This window comes from Musca autumnalis, unplaced genomic scaffold (genome assembly GCF_047663935.1).
Source record: "Musca autumnalis isolate F117 unplaced genomic scaffold, ASM4766393v1 scaffold_1, whole genome shotgun sequence".
Taxonomy (NCBI): domain Eukaryota; kingdom Metazoa; phylum Arthropoda; class Insecta; order Diptera; family Muscidae; genus Musca; species Musca autumnalis.
In genome coordinates, this window is record NW_027411644.1 from 310,245,560 (window position 1) to 310,262,531 (window position 16,972).

Consider the following 16,972-nt stretch of genomic DNA (forward strand, 5'->3'; position numbering starts at 1 on the left):
TTTCACTACTTTTACCGTTATAAAAAAATAAAACGAAGTGACCCAAACGAAATAAAGGCATTGTCGTTGTCCATGGATCCCAACACTATATAATTTTGCATCAGAACACTTGAATATTTTTCGGGTAAAATTTTGTAGCACAATGTCATTTATCGACATTTTCCGAAAAGTTTGCACATTCTTACGGCCAAAACTGCCTGAAGGAGCGTTCCAATGCTTTTGCGATGTATTAGAGAGTTTTCAATTACTGTCTTGGCTACAATGTTTGTCTTTGTGTTGGATCGAAAATCTCAATGGTTTGGCTGTTATATGCCAAAATATCCAAAAAATGTCAATAAAAAACTTAAAGTCAAAATCGGGAGGCTCGATTTTCACGGTAGATATATGGTCCAGTAGACTTTTTTGCTTAGTTCAACCCCAGGAATCAGAAACGCGAAGGGCCCATTAAGGTTTTCAAATCGCCCCGGCCTAATCAATAGTCACGAAATTTTGCACCGGGTAAGAGTATAGGTCGAAAAAGATGCCTACAATTTTGAATGATGATCTGATATTCTTTAGCGGGTGAAATGGACCATTACTTTTGTATGAAAAATATAAAAATTTTATTTTTGGTCGATATTTTAATTCCTTGAGGACATATATATTTCGCAAAGTAGCCTACATATGGGAAAAAAAACTACTGACCTTTCCACTGATGTAAATTGCAATAAAGTGTTTGCTAGATAACGGGCCTACTGCCTAATATATACATTTTCATCCCATGCTACATACTGCCTCTCCAAAAGTTTATGTAACACCACGAAATATTCGTCCTAGACCCCTTATTTCGTATGCCGAAATTCATATCTCGACGAGATAAAGCGATTAAGCGATGTGTGGTCCGTCTATTAGAAATTCTAAACAAGCTTAAGACCGCAATTATAGACCGATTGCAACGAATTTTTTAAGGAGGTTGGGTTCGGGCCAGAATAGAAAAGATTAGTTTTTGAAGATGATCGTGAAATGTTCAGGGGATGAAATCGGTTCTGTAGGTCAAAATAATAACCCGCAAAATTTTAAACAAAGTTTGAGTTTATGACGAAGAAGAAGCGTACAAATCAACGTGAAGATCAGATATTACTTAGCGGGTTAAATGGACTGAAACTTTTGTGTGAAATTGGTAAAAATTTCAATAACGTAGCGGTTAAACAACGGAAGTAGTAGTACTACATAAGTGGGTTTCATTACATTTTAGTTTGTGTGAACTAAATTTTCCTTTCCTGCTACAAAAATGTCTTTGTCATGCTAGATAACTTTTTGGTTTTGGTCATAAGTATTACACATTACATCTCTGATATTTGATAAATTTTCACAATCATTGAAAAGAAGTTCCGTGGAGAGCGATTGTCCAGGGACAGTGGTATAGGGTATCCCATGGTCGGCTCCGTCCGACTATAGACTTTTCTTACTTGTTTCGTAATAAATTTGATTTGGATTGAAGGGCAAAGTGATAAACTTTGGATCTCATTTTTGGAGTCATTCTTTTCGATAGTTATTGTGCCCTCCAGCCATTTAAGTTGTTCGCCTAGGTATTTAGAGCCTTTGGACCATTATATCAGGAAGCATAGATTTGCCCCCGAAAAAACAGGACTGCAAGAAGTACCTTCGGTAAAAAATATCCAAAAGATCCTCGAAGAGTCCTTAAACTGAACATAAGTGAAAATGTTAAACTTTTATGACGGAGGTACCCGAAGATGTTGTTCGATATAGACCCTTGAACTTATGTTTGGACATTTGGAAGACATTCTAAAATGAGCAAAATTTTGGCCAAATCGGATTCTCAAGTCGTAGGTTATCGTGCTCATCTGCATCGAAAATATGTTCGCTCATATATATTTTTCAGTTATCTGTTCCTGGTTCCTCTACGTCCAGATTCAAAACATCTGCAACATGAAGCATAAAGAATCGAGAGACAGGGTTTAGATGGACAGTTAAATAAACGCAGCGTGGCGTGCGGTCCCAATCCACATGCAGGGCATGTGCTGGGTATCATGTCATCCTATACGAATTGTATCTTAACTGTGCAAAAAACCATTCGTGTTTGCCTTGGCTGCTGGCGTTCATCTGATGCGATGGATGGCAATCGTACTGTATCTCTGTACTGCCTGCGAGACTGCATCAGTGTGTATGCTATCCAACTCTGCCTCATAGGCTCGTTGATCTAGAGAGTTGGAACTCTCTCTCTCTCTAGATCATGAATATCTATCCTGACGTGCCTGGGTGGTGGGGTAGCCTATCTACTAGATGGTGGCAAGGATGCTCACTACGGTAACATACAAGCAGGTACTGCATCGACAACATTTCGTTGTGTTGATGCGCCGGTATAACCTTGGTCCACTGGTGGAGGAGGTAGCCTGTTGCAGTCCTCAGTACGCCATTCGGGCAGGATTGAATTTACTTCCACTGCGCAGTGCTATCATTTGCATACCACACTGGCGCGCCGCATAGCTTACTGCACAGCGGTCTATTGCTTGAAGACCCTGCACTAAGTCACCTATGTAAATATTTAACCTATCATATATGTCATCGACTATAGGACCCGACGCCAAGATCGTACATTCATCCGCATACATTACGATCTCTATGCCGTCTGGAGCGCGTGGAATTTCATAAAGGTAGAGGTTAAAAAGTTTAGGAGGTGTCACCCCGCCTTGGGAAACTCTCTGCTTTATCTACTAGAATACTTATCTCTGAACTCCACCAAGACTGTTCGGTAATCCATGTTGATGTTGGGCAACTGCAAAACTGTTCCTCATCATAAGGAGGAGTAGTGTCTCTAGAATCTTCGCTTCTGGCGACAGGATTGAAATCGCCATACCACTCTCTGGTTGCTGGTCAAAATAACTGTTAGGGTTCCACTGTAAACAATCAGAAACTAGGCATCATTGTTATTATGCATGCACACATACATACACACACACACTTGCAAACCCTCATGCTACACTCTTTCTCACTCACTGAGTCTCTTTCAGTCATTCAGACAACACAGTCATTGTATTACACCACAAGTATTAACACGCACATCAACTATTGTAACGTATTTCAGTTTCCAGAATTAAACAGAATAAATCTTGCTTAAGTTTGTTAATTTATCAATAAGTCTTTTATTTACAACATAAAAGCACAACTAAATCTTTTACTCAAACATAAGAGTACAACAACTGGCGACGAGGACGGTGAATAAAGAAATAAATTCTTTAATTTCAATTCATCTACGCAAAAATCAACTGCACATAAAATGTCAAGCGAGAACATTGTGAAATTACTAGCTGAACAGCAAGCGGCTATGAATCTTCAAACGCAGTTACTGCAACAATTAACAAATCTACTTCAAGCACAGAGTACTGGAAACACCAAAGATGCTACGAGTCCCAGCACTTCAAAAGCAGCATTGATGGAATCTCTTTCACATTCCATGACAGACTTCGTTTATGAACCGGAAAGCGGATTAATTTTTCAAGCGTGGTACAATCGCTACCAACATGTCTTCGAAAAAGAAGCCCAATCTCTGGACGATCATGACAAAGTTGCGTTACTCTGGAGAAAGATGTCAAACAGTGTTCACGAAAGATTCAGGAACTACGTTCTTCCAAAGAATCCAACAGAAATGAGTCTCAAAGACACCCTGGAGAAACTTAACAAACTATTTGGTAAGGTAGAAACTCAAGTGTCTCAACGCTACAAGTGTTTGCAAATGAAAAAACTTGACGGAGAAGACTATAAGGAATACGCCGGTAGAGTTAACTTACAGTGCGAACTCTTCAAGCTAAATGAAATGCAAGTGGATCAATTCAAGTGTCTAATCTATGTCTTAGGTTTACAATCAAGCAAAGACAACGACATTCGCTTACGTTTACTCAAATTGCTAGACGAAGCAAAGGACTCCACAACTCTAGACACTCTTGTAGATGAAACTCAACGACTCATGGATTTGAAAACAGACAATACATTGATCGAGCATCAATCGCAATCAATATGCGCAGTCAAGAAATTCGCCAAGAACAACAACAAGCATTCCCATAAAATTCCTAAAACGCCCTGCTGGTTATGCGGTGACATGCATTACTCAAAATACTGTCCATTTAAAAATCATAAATGTTCAAAGTGTCAGCAGACAGGTCACAAGGATAACTTTTGCAAAAGCGCAAAACGAGGCAAGTCCACTACAGACAAAACTGCAGTCAAGTCGGACAAAACAAAATACAACGCCAACGCTGTATTCTCTTCGAAGCAACTCCAATTTCAACAATTGCGAAAATATACCACCGTGGAGATAAACAAGAAACAAGTCAAATTACAAATCGACACAGCATCCGATATTTCAATCATATCACGATCAACATGGGAATACATAGGTAAGCCTCACGTACACAAAACAAATGATACTGCAACAGACAGAATTCCAACAGCATCAGCCTAATCGGAAAGTGTCAATGCAACACAACGGTATCAGACAAAACGCTAACTCTACAATGTTACGTCACGGAAATCGATAACTTAAACATAATGGGTATCGACTGGATACAAAGTTTTAACCTTTGGGACAAACCAATTTCAGCTTGGTGTCGCCAAATATCAAACGATGAATACATATCAAACCTGAGAAGCAAGTTCAAACCTGTTTTCGACAACAGCAGTCTTGGCCTTTGTACAAAAACCAAAGTGCATATTAAACTTCTTCCAGACGCAAAAGAAACATTCATTGCAAAACGCCCAGTACCATATGCCGTGAGAACAGAAATAGAAACAGAGCTAGATAGACTTGAAAAAGCAAATATCATCACACCAGTCAATTCTTCAAAATTTGCAGCGCCAATAGTCGTAAGTAGAAGGAACGGAAAAATTAGAATTTGTGCAGACTATTCCACGGGTCTCAACAATTCAATTGAACCAAATCAGTATCCTCTGCCCACTCCTGAAGAAATTCTCTCAGATTGTCACGATTGTATGATATTTAGTCATTTAGATCTCTCTGACGCATATCTACAAGTAGAAGTCGACGATCAAAGCAAAGACTTGCTAACTATTAATACTCACAAAGGGTTATACAGATTTAATCGCCTCACTCCAGGTATAAAATCAGCACCAGGATCCTTCCAGCGAATCATGGATGATCTATGCACAGGCATCCAAGGAGCACGAGCGTACATAGACGACATAGTCTTGGCAAGTAGATCTCTTCACGATCACAAAACTAATCTTAATTTGTTATTACAGAAAATTCAAGATTACGGGTTCAAACTCAAATTCGAAAAATGTCAATTTTTCAAACCATCAATAAAGTATCTAGGTCAAATCATAGATAAAAATGGCATACGACCTGATCCAGATAAAATTCTTGCAATACAGAATCTGAAGGTCCCTGAAAACATTTCAGAAGTACGATCTTTACTAGGCTCCATAAACCACTATGGAAAGTATGTCTACAACATGAGAAACATCCGAAAACCACTAGATGATCTCTTAAAAAAAGATCACAAATTCATTTGGACCAAAGAATGTCAACAATCTTTCAACGAATTCAAACGCATTCTAACATCGGATTTACTACTAACTCATTACAATCCAGCATTGCCAATTCACATTGCAGCGGACGCATCATCACATGGCATCGGAGCGGTAATATACCATACTTACCCAGACAACAGTGTCAAAGCCATTCATCACGTCTCAAGATCACTTACTCCAACGGAGCGAAATTACAGTCAAATCGAAAAAGAAGGACTAGCACTAGTTTTCGCCGTACAACGTTCCCACAAAATGATTTTCGGAAGAAAATTCACCCTACATACCGACCATAAGCCATTGCTCACCATATTTGGTTCCAAAAAAGGTATTCCGGTCTACACCGCGAACAGGTTACAACGTTGGGCTCTCATCCTTCTCACCTACGATTTCGATATAAAGTATACCAATACAAAGGATTTTGGACATGCAGACGTTCTGTCAAGATTGATAAGCGCACATGAAAAACCATCAGACGAGTATATCATAGCTTCAATCAACCTAGAAAACGACATAAGGTATGACATCACAGACGCCGTATCAACACTGCCAGTTAGCTTCAAAATGATACAGGATGCAACCAAAAAGGATTCAACCTTACAAAAAGTTTCAAACTACGTATACAACGGCTGGCCAGAAAACAAAAACAGCATAGATTCTTCAATTCTTCCATATTTCAACGGGCAAGATTCAATATCAATAACAGATGATTGTCTTATGTTCAATACGCGCATAATAGTACCCGAATGCTACAGAAAACAAATTCTCAAACAACTGCATCGCGGACACATAGGAACAGAAAGAAGCAAATCTATCGCACGCAGCTACGTATATTGGCCAAACATAGACAAGGACATAGAGACTTACGTCAAGAAATGCAACAATTGCCAACTCGCAGCAAAAAGTCCCATCAAAACCAACCTTTGTCCTTGGCCCACAACAACACGCGTTCTCGAACGTGTTCACATAGATTACGCAGGTCCTGTAAAAAGCATTTACTACCTCGTAATAGTGGATTCATATTCCAAATATCCCGTCATATATGAAACTTCATCAACCACGACCGCAGCAACATTAAGGTTACTAACAACTTATTGTTCACAGTTTGGAAATCCTGAACAAATCGTATCCGACAATGGAACACAATTTTCCTCAGCGGATTTTGAAAATTGGTGTTCTCAACGAGGCATCAAACATACACGAACAGTTCGATATCACCCAAGTTCCAATGGTCAAGCAGAAAGATTCGTCGATACTCTCAAACGATCTTTAAAAAAATCAGAGGGAAAGGAGACGGCATCTAATGCACTACAAACATTCTTAGAAGTGTATCGTTCAACACCGAACAAAAACTCACCTAATGAACTCTCTCCAGCGGAATCATTCCTAGGTCGAAAAATGAGAACAGTTTTCGACAACCGGAAACATGGTACAAAACAACGAAATTTCATCACTGGAGATCTTGTCTACGCTAAACACTTCAAAGGTAATAAAAGCTACTGGGTTCCAGGTGAAATTATCAACAAAGTGGGAAATGTTACCTACAACACTCTCATTCAAGTGGATAAGAGACAAATTCTTGTGAGATCTCACGCAGATCAACTCAGACCAAGAGAAACCGATGAAAATGTACCTGCAGAGCAAAATGATAATCTTCCTCTTCAAATCCTACTAGAAGACTTCAACATTAGTCCACCAATGGAAGAAGATTTCACAACTCCACCATCATCACCGGTTATGCACCCACAACGCATCACTTCTCGAAGAAACCCTGTACAGCCAGTATCCAGGACCCCCGAGAAGTCTCAAAAAGGGAGATGTTAGGGTTCCACTGTAAACAATCAGAAACTAGGCATCATTGTTATTATGCATGCACACATACATACACACACACACTTGCAACCCTCATGCTACACTCTTTCTCACTCACTGAGTCTCTTTCAGTCATTCAGACAACACAGTCATTGTATTACACCACAAGTATTAACACGCACATCAACTATTGTAACGTATTTCAGTTTCCAGAATTAAACAGAATAAATCTTGCTTAAGTTTGTTAATTTATCAATAAGTCTTTTATTTACAACATAAAAGCACAACTAAATCTTTTACTCAAACATAAGAGTACAACAATAACGCGAGCACATCTTCGGATCTGCCACAGTCACGCCGTTGAAAGTAACAGCCGTTCTATCATTCCTCTTTCCCAGATTCGAGAGCGATCATCAGAAACACATATCCATCCGACTAGGACTAGGGGAAACCATCCGCTCCAACATGGCCAGGAGCTGCCTGCTCTGTTCAGCAAGGCTGCCCTCAATGAAGCCTATAATTGGTAGGTCTGGTCCGTCCCTTCCCGAATTTACTTTCTTTTCAACCGTAGGTTGAGTCGGGTCAGATATAGATGTGGTAGTATCATGGGCGTTGCGGATTTGTTGTCATCATTGGGGTTTAGGTTTTTTGGTTTTTTAAAAATTTCGGATCCATACATCATCGATTTTATAGGGGAATGGAGGTCAACCATGGCATAGCCCTCCTGTACCATGGCAAGGACTTGTCAACTAAGTCTATACTACATTGAGGCGCCCAGGTGTTCAATGAGGCTCTGTTCTAATACAATAGGTACCCTAACTGCAAACCTTGAAACACCGATAGGCACGGATTCGCCTGACACCCCGGCGTTAGGGGATCTCTGTTACGTAGGAGAAGACTACGTGGGTAACCTTTGGTCGGCCACAATCTCTCAGCCCGAGCTTCCAGAGGACTGGGAGGGGGGATTGTGGTCTTAAGCCCTCGCATCGCGTCAAGATTGTTACCCCTGGTTAAGACCATTTCACGAATCGCGTTGAAATTTTAGTATAGTATGTTACTTAGATACTCCCTCTGTTAATGTTCAACAGTCCTTTTGAAATATTAATGGCAGGGTAGTCAATGCGATCTTGACTTTAACACTACAATAGCTTTTAATGGAAGTCAATACTTCCCGAGATATAGTCCTCCAAATGTCCCAACATTTCGAAAAAGTTTAATATCTTTGCACATATGTCTGCAGTTGTGGTCCAATTCCATCCAAATAATTGGCGGTCTTGTAACACTAAATGATTGAGGATTTTTGTGCTTTGCTTGAATTATCCCTATCTTCCTGAATTTACGTTTATTCCACCTGAAATTGTTTTTCAAATTTGCACCGCTTGAACTTTGTCATTGTGATTCCCAAAACTTTCATTCCTTTACTGTACCTTCCACCAGTTCCTTTTCACAAACTTAATATTTATACAATACATTTATGTACCTCTACTTCACCGTTACTTACCTTTTCAATACAGTCATTGACCACCATATTGAGTATGGCAATTTCGGAAAATGAAATTGCCAAGAAGACACCATTTGTCAGTGCATCGAATACGTCATAGGTTTCTTCATTTATCATTGTGTCAGCAATGGCATAATACTGCTGGAAACAACCCGCTGTAATGCCAAGTAGATTACTCAACAGTGAACATATCAAAGGCAATGAAATCAACTGCGTATATTCCAATGTATAGAAACACACTAGGTTATATTTTTCCGATAATTCATCCAATTTATCGGATAAATCACAAAAGATTTGCATTCGATAAAAGCGAGTATTTAATTTCATTTGTTTAACATTCTGATAGAAGTTGGCTTCATTTTCAACAAGTTTCAGGAGGATATTTAAAGCTTTCATGCACTCGCGACATACCACAAACCCCGCAAATAAACAATTGGGCAAGAAGTTAGCAATTACCATCGGATACAAGTGGTAGAGGGTTTCCAAAAGATTTGACTCCTCTCCTTTACGTAACTCTCTTAGTATTAGATTAATTTCAACAATTATCGGAATTAGTATGATTTTAATAAATGTCAATAAAGCTGCTTTCTTCACCGAACGATGATCTATACAAAAATAACTCATGCAGTCGAATACGGGAACAGTGTTATAGAATTTTAGAATTTTATTTGTTTTCGCCAATTGCCAAAGGTAATTCACTAAAGCACATATTATGTTCAAATAGTAATAAATACTGACGGCATTTTTCAAATCAATTTGTCCGGTTGCGTATTCTTCGTGCAAACGTTTTCCATAGATAAACACAAAGCCAGCAATTACCGTTAAGGACCAAATTATTAATAAGGGATTGATAAAGAAACGTTTACGACGAAATGAATACATTAGATCGAGTAAACCGAGGGATATGAGAAACGAAGTGAAAAGGATAATGAAGAACTTTACAACTTTAACTCCATCCATGCTTTTTCTTTTTTTAATTTATTTTTGTTGAAGATGCAGAGGAATTAAAAATTTATGAATGTTAATAACGCGTGAAACTGATTTGTTTTTTGAAAATATTCTTATTTTGTGAGAAACCTTATGCGCATGACTTGCACATATGTACATGACCTGTATTGTTTATTTGTTATAATAGCGTTATAATTGTCCAATACGTTGTTATATCAGTTCGATTTGATCTGAAGATGATATTGATAGTAAAATTACATTGGCAAATGTAAGTCATCCTTGTCGAATAATTAGAAGTCTTCTCGGTTTGAATTTTTATTTTAGTTTCTGGCAAAATGTCTTAATGAGTATACTTTCGTACCACTAAACGGGATTATTGAAAGAAAAGTGTTCAAATAAATTTGAATTTGTAAGGAATAAAACGGAAATTATAAAAAAATGGTTACTTTGTTTACCTCTGTCTGTCTGGCTAGTGCGCCCATAACTCTCGAACGGATCAACCTATTCGAACCAAATTTTGGATATCGTAATATTTTGTCCAAACTTAGTTTTAGTTTGAAGAGGGACCATATCGGTCCACTCCTTCGTGTACCTCCTTCACAAAAGTTTACATCTTTTCTGTTAAATGGTGTGAACGATAACTCTCGAATGGAGCAATCGACTTGGTCCAAACTTTGCACATTATTATTCCTTCCAGAAAAAAACCGGATTCGAATATGAAATAAATCGGTCCACTCCTTCGGGTACCACCCACACAAAATTAGCAAAAAGTGAAGTTTAAGAGTTCCTCTCGCATCGCTTTTCAGTAGGTTGTTCTAGCGGCCTCATTTACAACGGTACATTTTTTTCCGGAGTAATTCAATACTTCATGAGATAATGACCCAAAAGCTCAAAAACCCTCCCGACACATACTGAAATGACTATTGTGCAAGATAACTCTAAAACTTTTTCAAAAATTTCTTCTAAACTTAGTTTAACGTAATTTAATATTTCGATTCCTTTTTATACCCTCTGCATTTATGCTAACGAGGGTATATACACTTTCATACGGGCAAAATGTGCCTCATCGAAATAATGGTTTTAGACCCCAAGTATGTTTGGACGAAATGTGTTTCAGACAATTTGGAGTCGACTGAGCAATGTCCGTCCGTCTGTCTAGCTGCTGCGCACGATAACTCTCGAACGGATGAACCGATTTGCACCAAAAGTTGGCTATCGCTATATATTGTCCAAACTTAGTTTAAGTTCGAAGATGGGTTATATAACCGACTTGGTTCATACTTTGCACATCGTGATATTTCTACCAAACTTAGATGAGGTTCCAATATGCACTCAATCGGTCCACGCCTTCGGGTACCTCCCACACAAAATTTCGGAAAAGTTCAGTTTAGGACATGCTCTCGAATCGCTTTGGTTTTTGTTGCAACAACTTGTATTCACTGCCCCCCATACGACGGTACAAGTTTCATCAGGGGCAAGTCCATACTTCCTCAGAAAATAGCCTAAAAGTTACAAAGAGCCCTTTTAACACCGTGTGTAGTGGTTGGACCGCAAGATAACTCTCGAACGGATCTGCAGATTCGTCAAAAATTTGGCCTTCGTAATATTTTGTCCAAACATACTTTAAATTCGAAGATAAGCCATATCGGTCCACTCCTTCAGGTACCTGCCCCACAAAAGTTGAAAAATGTTCGGAAAAATTGTGCGCACGATAAATTTTGAACGGATTGACCGATGTAATCCATACTTTGCACATCCTAATATATCTACCAGATATAGCACATGTTCGAATATGGACTATATTTGTCTACTCCTTCTGGTACCTCTCACACAAAATTTCGGATAAGTTCACTTTAAGACCTGCTCTCGAAACACTTTGATTTTTGTTTAAGCGATTTGCATTCGCTACCTCCATTAGACGGTAAACGTTTTTTCAGGGGTAAGTCCATATTTCTTAGGAAAACAGCCCGAAAGGTGTAAAAAACCCCCTATGTCACCATATGTGGCTGTCGGAGAGCACGATAACTATTGAACTGTTCAATCGATTTGGTCTAACATTTGGTCTTCGTCATATTATATCCAAACTTAGTTTCATGGGACAATACCGGTCCACAACTTCCGGTATTTTCTCCCCAATATTTAAAAAATGTCACTAAAATGCTAGGACGATATCACTTGAATGGGGCAACCAATTTGGTCCAAACTTTGGATCTCCAAATATTTTGTCAAAATTAATTTTAACTTCTAAAATGGCCCATATCGGCCATCCCTAAGGGTACCTCCCCCACAAAGGTTCAACATTTGTGTCTTAGTGCAGTTAATTCCTAATCCACATTTTTGTCGGCAAGTTCAAATGTCCAAAAAGTGCCACAAAATTCTGAAGAGTCCTTAAATACATTCGATCTGTCTGTAGATGAAAGTTTCACTTCACATTGGCTGAGGGTATATATCTGTCGGCCCCATAACCAAATTACAGCCGATTAAGGCCGGAAATGTAGATGTGGATTATACCAAAACCTGGACCCATGTCCAAAAATTTTAGTGAGGAATATGCCAAGTTGCAGGCTATTCGAGCTAAAAATAACGATAAAATTCTCAAAATACCTGAAATAGGGTGGTACCGCTATATGGGGGCTATACCAAAACCTGGACCCATGTTCACAAGTTTTTTGTGGGCAAGTTTCTGTACCATTGGGAACTCCAAATGCCAAGTTACAGCTAATTCGGACCAAAAGTGAAAATAAAATCCTGAAAAATACTTGTGATCGGGTGTTACCGCTATATGGGGGCTATTCCAAAACCTGGACCTATGTCCACAATTTTTGTTGGGGAAGTTTCTGTATTATTGGGAATTCCAAATGCCAAGTTACAACCAATTCGGCCCAAAAGTGATGATAAACTACTCAAAATACGTGAAATCGGGTGGTACCGTTATATGGGGGCTATACCAAAACCTGGACCTATGTCCACAATTTTGTGGGGAAGTTTGTGTACCATTGGAAAATCTAAACTCCAAGTTATAACCAATTCGGGCTAACAATGAAAATAAAATCCTCAAAATACCTGAAATCGGGTGGTACCGCTGTATGAGGCCAAAGGAAAAACTTGACCCATATTGGTTTTGATTTCATATTCATGTATTGTCATCCAAATCTGAAAAGTGTGCAAAGTTTTAGTCCGATTGGTCAACTGTAACTGTGTGGAAAATGAGTTACTAAATTTGAACTAAACGGACACCAGAGCAAGTTAAATAAAACACTGTAAAAAACGTTACACCTTATATTTGGTCGGAATCAGGAATCTAATTTTAGCCGTCCTAGTGATGAACAGTGTGGCAGTAGAAACTTATGTAGAAGTGCTGTCTTAAGATACGCCGTTCGGACTCGGCTTTAAAAAGTAGGTATCATATCATTGAGCTAATATGTATCGGGGTGAACATATATTTTCGGATTTCTCAGATGGAAGAACTGTACTAAGTCAGCTATGTATATATTTAACCTATCACATATGTCATCGACAGTTGATTATGCAACATTTCAACAACAGCTAGAGGGAAGTTTACTCTATGTCCTCGAACAGCTTGGCATGGTTGACGGTACGCACCGCTTTAGATTTGTCATGCCTCTTTAAGCGTTGCCAACAACTTACTCAATCCTGTACCTATGTTGCATTGCTTCTTCTTATGCTCGTCTATAGCCTGTCGACTTCAAGAGAAAGTTCCCTAGTTCTTGGGTCAAGGTTCGTACATCGATAATCATCACGCTCAATCCCATGGCAACCTGTTCTTTCGTACCGATTCACCCGAAACCATAGTGCTTCCACGTAAGTTTCTCTTTTGCTACAACAATACTCAGTTTCTAGTCCCGTCGCCTCTACTGGAAAATTTTGTCTTATTTCAGAAGTTCGAAAGTGTGATGATATGCCCGAAAATTTGTTCTGTTAAGAACCGGACAGCTCTCTGAACCGGTGATTTGAAGGCTTGATATTTTTTAGCTTTTCCATGTTTCAGAAAAATGAAAGTGTTCTGACAGTGGAGTCGATGAATCGAAAGGTGGTTTATCAGGACAAGTCTTTTATAAGACCGAATGCTACAATGGTAATGGTCTGGCGAGCAGTGGCATCTCCTCTTATCCTCATAGGAGGCGTTTTCGTTCAGCATGCAAAATGTGGAGCTATCAACATGCTCGTCCAACGTTGAGCGCCTCTGATTATTGCCTAAGATTGAATGCCAAAGCTCCTGATGAGCAATAAAGCCCCTAGACGGTTATTGCCCTCCAAAAGCAAACTAATATCAAACGTATAACACAGGGCCAACTATTCATCTCATATCATCTCATTCATATCACCCGCCCTGTGGAACTCCCTGTTTCATTCTATGGAGCATCGACTTTTTGTTCCTGAATGTGGAAGAATTATTGTTCTTCTGACTCGTTATACAGTTAGTCAACTATATTATTGCAAACGATGAATTTTTAAAAATTTAGATGTTTAATTAGCTATTACCGCAAGAAATTCTTTCAATAATGTTGGGCTTTTTGTAAATATCTGTAGATTTACCTTTTAATGACAACATCAAGCCAATAAATGCAGAAATCGGTTGGAAATAACAAAAACAACGGGCAAAAAGGATAGGTACCCGGTTTTTGTGGTGTCAACTAAATAATTGCAAAATGAATTAATGTGCAATAAAATCGTGGTGTTTCCCCGCGATTTTTTGCATTAAGGATTTTTTAAGACTTTTATGGTATGTGAACATGTAGATCCATAATATTTTATCATAAATTAATTTTTGTGTGTGTAACATAGACGGTATATTGAGAAAAAGGGAAAATCAGGTAAACGGTTTCGGAAAATATGGTACATTTGGTCTATTCCAATTATAATAATGGTAAATCCGAAAGAGAAATCCCTAAAATCACCTTTCGTAAGCTGAGAAGTGTATACAACATCATATACCGCACTGAGAAAGAAGCCAGGCTCAAACTGAGGGCGTTACACGGTAGGTCCAAAATAGTAACCTCACGAATTGACTGTAGAATTATTAAAGAAATTAACGAAATAGCCCAAAGCAGGATCAGAAAATGGCTTTTTCTAATTAAAAATGATTTTGGAGTAAGTGTGTCACATGGAAAAGTCAGAAAAGTGATACATAATAACAAGCACTCATCACGAGTGACTAGGTAAAAACCATTGCCCTCCCATCACAATATATAGAAACTATTCAGACTTGTTATAGACCACTTTTCACGCCAACTTTAGTATTGGGATGGCGTTATTTTTTCTGATGAGACTAAAATTATTTTGTACCATCACAATGGACCTCAAAAAGTATTGGGAAAACCCTTGAAAGCCATGGAAAACAAAAATTTAATACATACCGTAAAGATCGGAAAACTGTCTCTTATGGTATGGGGTAGTATACCAAGCAGTGACGTTGGTAAAATCCTGATTTTGGAAGAAACAATGACATAGGAGGTTTATTTAGATGTTTTAAGAAAAGATTTAACCAAAAGCGTCAAGAAATTTGGGCCTGTTGACCCTGAAAATTCAAACAAATTGCAATATAAGTTCTACCAAGACAACGACCCTAAGCATAAATCTAATTTATGTAAGACTTAGTTGCTATACAACTGTACCCAAGACATTTACACCCCGTTCCAGTGTCTAGATATTAACCCCATCGAAAATTCATAGGTACACCTGAAGGAAAAAGTCGGGAATAGGTCGCCCACTAACCTTGGGGACTAAATAAAATGCAATAAAGAAGAATGACTGAAAAATACCATTGGAATATGACATTCCGAAAATTATTTATTAAATTCAGATACGTTTACAAGCTGTTTTTGATGCCAAATGTGAACATACGAAATATTAGAACCAACTTTTCGAAAAATAGCGTGAAAAACTGAAAAGTTGTTAATTTTGAAATTTTTTAGTTGACAGAGCAAATAATGAGTTGTACTCATTTTTGTTAATTTTAAGAGTGAAATTTAGTGAAATTTACCTACTTTTTATTTTATTATATTAATAAACATGTGTAAGAATTGCATTGTTAACAAAAATATTAATAATGATATTTATTTATATCAATAAAATGATGTTTTATTTAAAATGTTGTAATAATTTTGATTTTGCAATAATTAAGTTGACTAACTGTACTCAATATCGTTGTATAGCCAGTCAGTGCAACATGCGGATCACAAAACGACGATATTTACCGTGAACGCAGAATGACTCATAGATCTTTTGAAAAAAAAAATTCTCAAACACATATGAATCGCGTTGCATTATTATATGAGAAGTCTCCCTAGTCCCCTCGGAGATGTTCGTGGGAAATAATTCTATATGTATAGCACCGTTTCCAACATTCAAACATTTGAAGTAGGAGGTAATCATGTTGAGTCTTTACCACATTCCAGGGCAAGGGATTCAAGTAAAAACCCAACAGGTATTTTCTATTGACGGAAATCATAAATTAATACCTATTAAATTATTTTGACTTTTGACATGGTTGGCTAACAGTAGTAACCAAAATGTATTCGATTACAATCGAACCGCGATTTTCTGGGAGTCGATTATCCGTAAACCTCCATTATCCGTGAAAGAAAAACATAGAATTTTGTGTTCGTTTTACACCGATTAACCGTGGAAATCATTATAAACCTGGATTTTAATTCATTCGACCAAATTTGAATAAACAAAAAACAATGCACAAATTAATTATTTTAGAACAATTTCAATCTTTTAAACTTCACATTAATTCATAATTGCTCTTATTTATAAATATTTGCAAGAACGCATATTTTTGAGAATAAAAATACATGAGAAACAGTGTTAATCCATTTTCCGTGAAAATCGATTATCCGCAATGCCTCCTGTCGCGACCATTCGGATAATCGGTGTCCGACTGTATTTTAAAAAGTTACAAAACCGACCAAATAAAATGTGGTCGAAAAGGCCAGCAGCTGTATCATTGTATATGGGGGTTAACCCATGAAACGAAACACATACATTTGTATGTCTACAGATACAAATGTTCCTATCATTTGTTTTTTTACAACAATGTATCGCAACAACAAACATTTTGTTTCCGCAATAAGTTTACAAACACGTTGAATAAAGAATAAACGTCTCAGTTGTCTATGTTGCTACAAAGCTGACTTAGTA

At 38.0% G+C, this 16,972-nt stretch overlaps 3 protein-coding genes across 5 annotated transcripts in view; 1 reads left to right on the forward strand and 2 right to left on the reverse strand.

Annotated features, from left to right (window-relative positions):
* Window positions 1–16,972, forward strand: part of p53 — a 50,454-nt gene that overhangs the window by 21,082 nt on the left and 12,400 nt on the right. The window lies entirely within an intron of this gene.
* The window catches only part of Gr94a (Gustatory receptor 94a), a 45,080-nt gene that overhangs the window by 9,040 nt on the left and 19,068 nt on the right, over window positions 1–16,972 (reverse strand). The gene's annotated exons all lie outside the window — the stretch shown is intronic.
* Window positions 7,528–10,221, reverse strand: LOC141389937 (putative gustatory receptor 94a). Its single transcript, XM_073962219.1, has one exon. It carries the CDS (start codon window positions 9,815–9,817, stop codon window positions 8,816–8,818), a length of 1,002 nt encoding a protein of 333 aa, XP_073818320.1. The 5' UTR covers window positions 9,818–10,221; the 3' UTR covers window positions 7,528–8,815.

Coding starts and splice junctions, on each gene's coding strand:
- LOC141389937 (XM_073962219.1), bottom strand. CDS start 9,817: ATGGATGGAGTTAAAGTTGTAAAGTTCTTCATTATCCTTTTCACTTCG.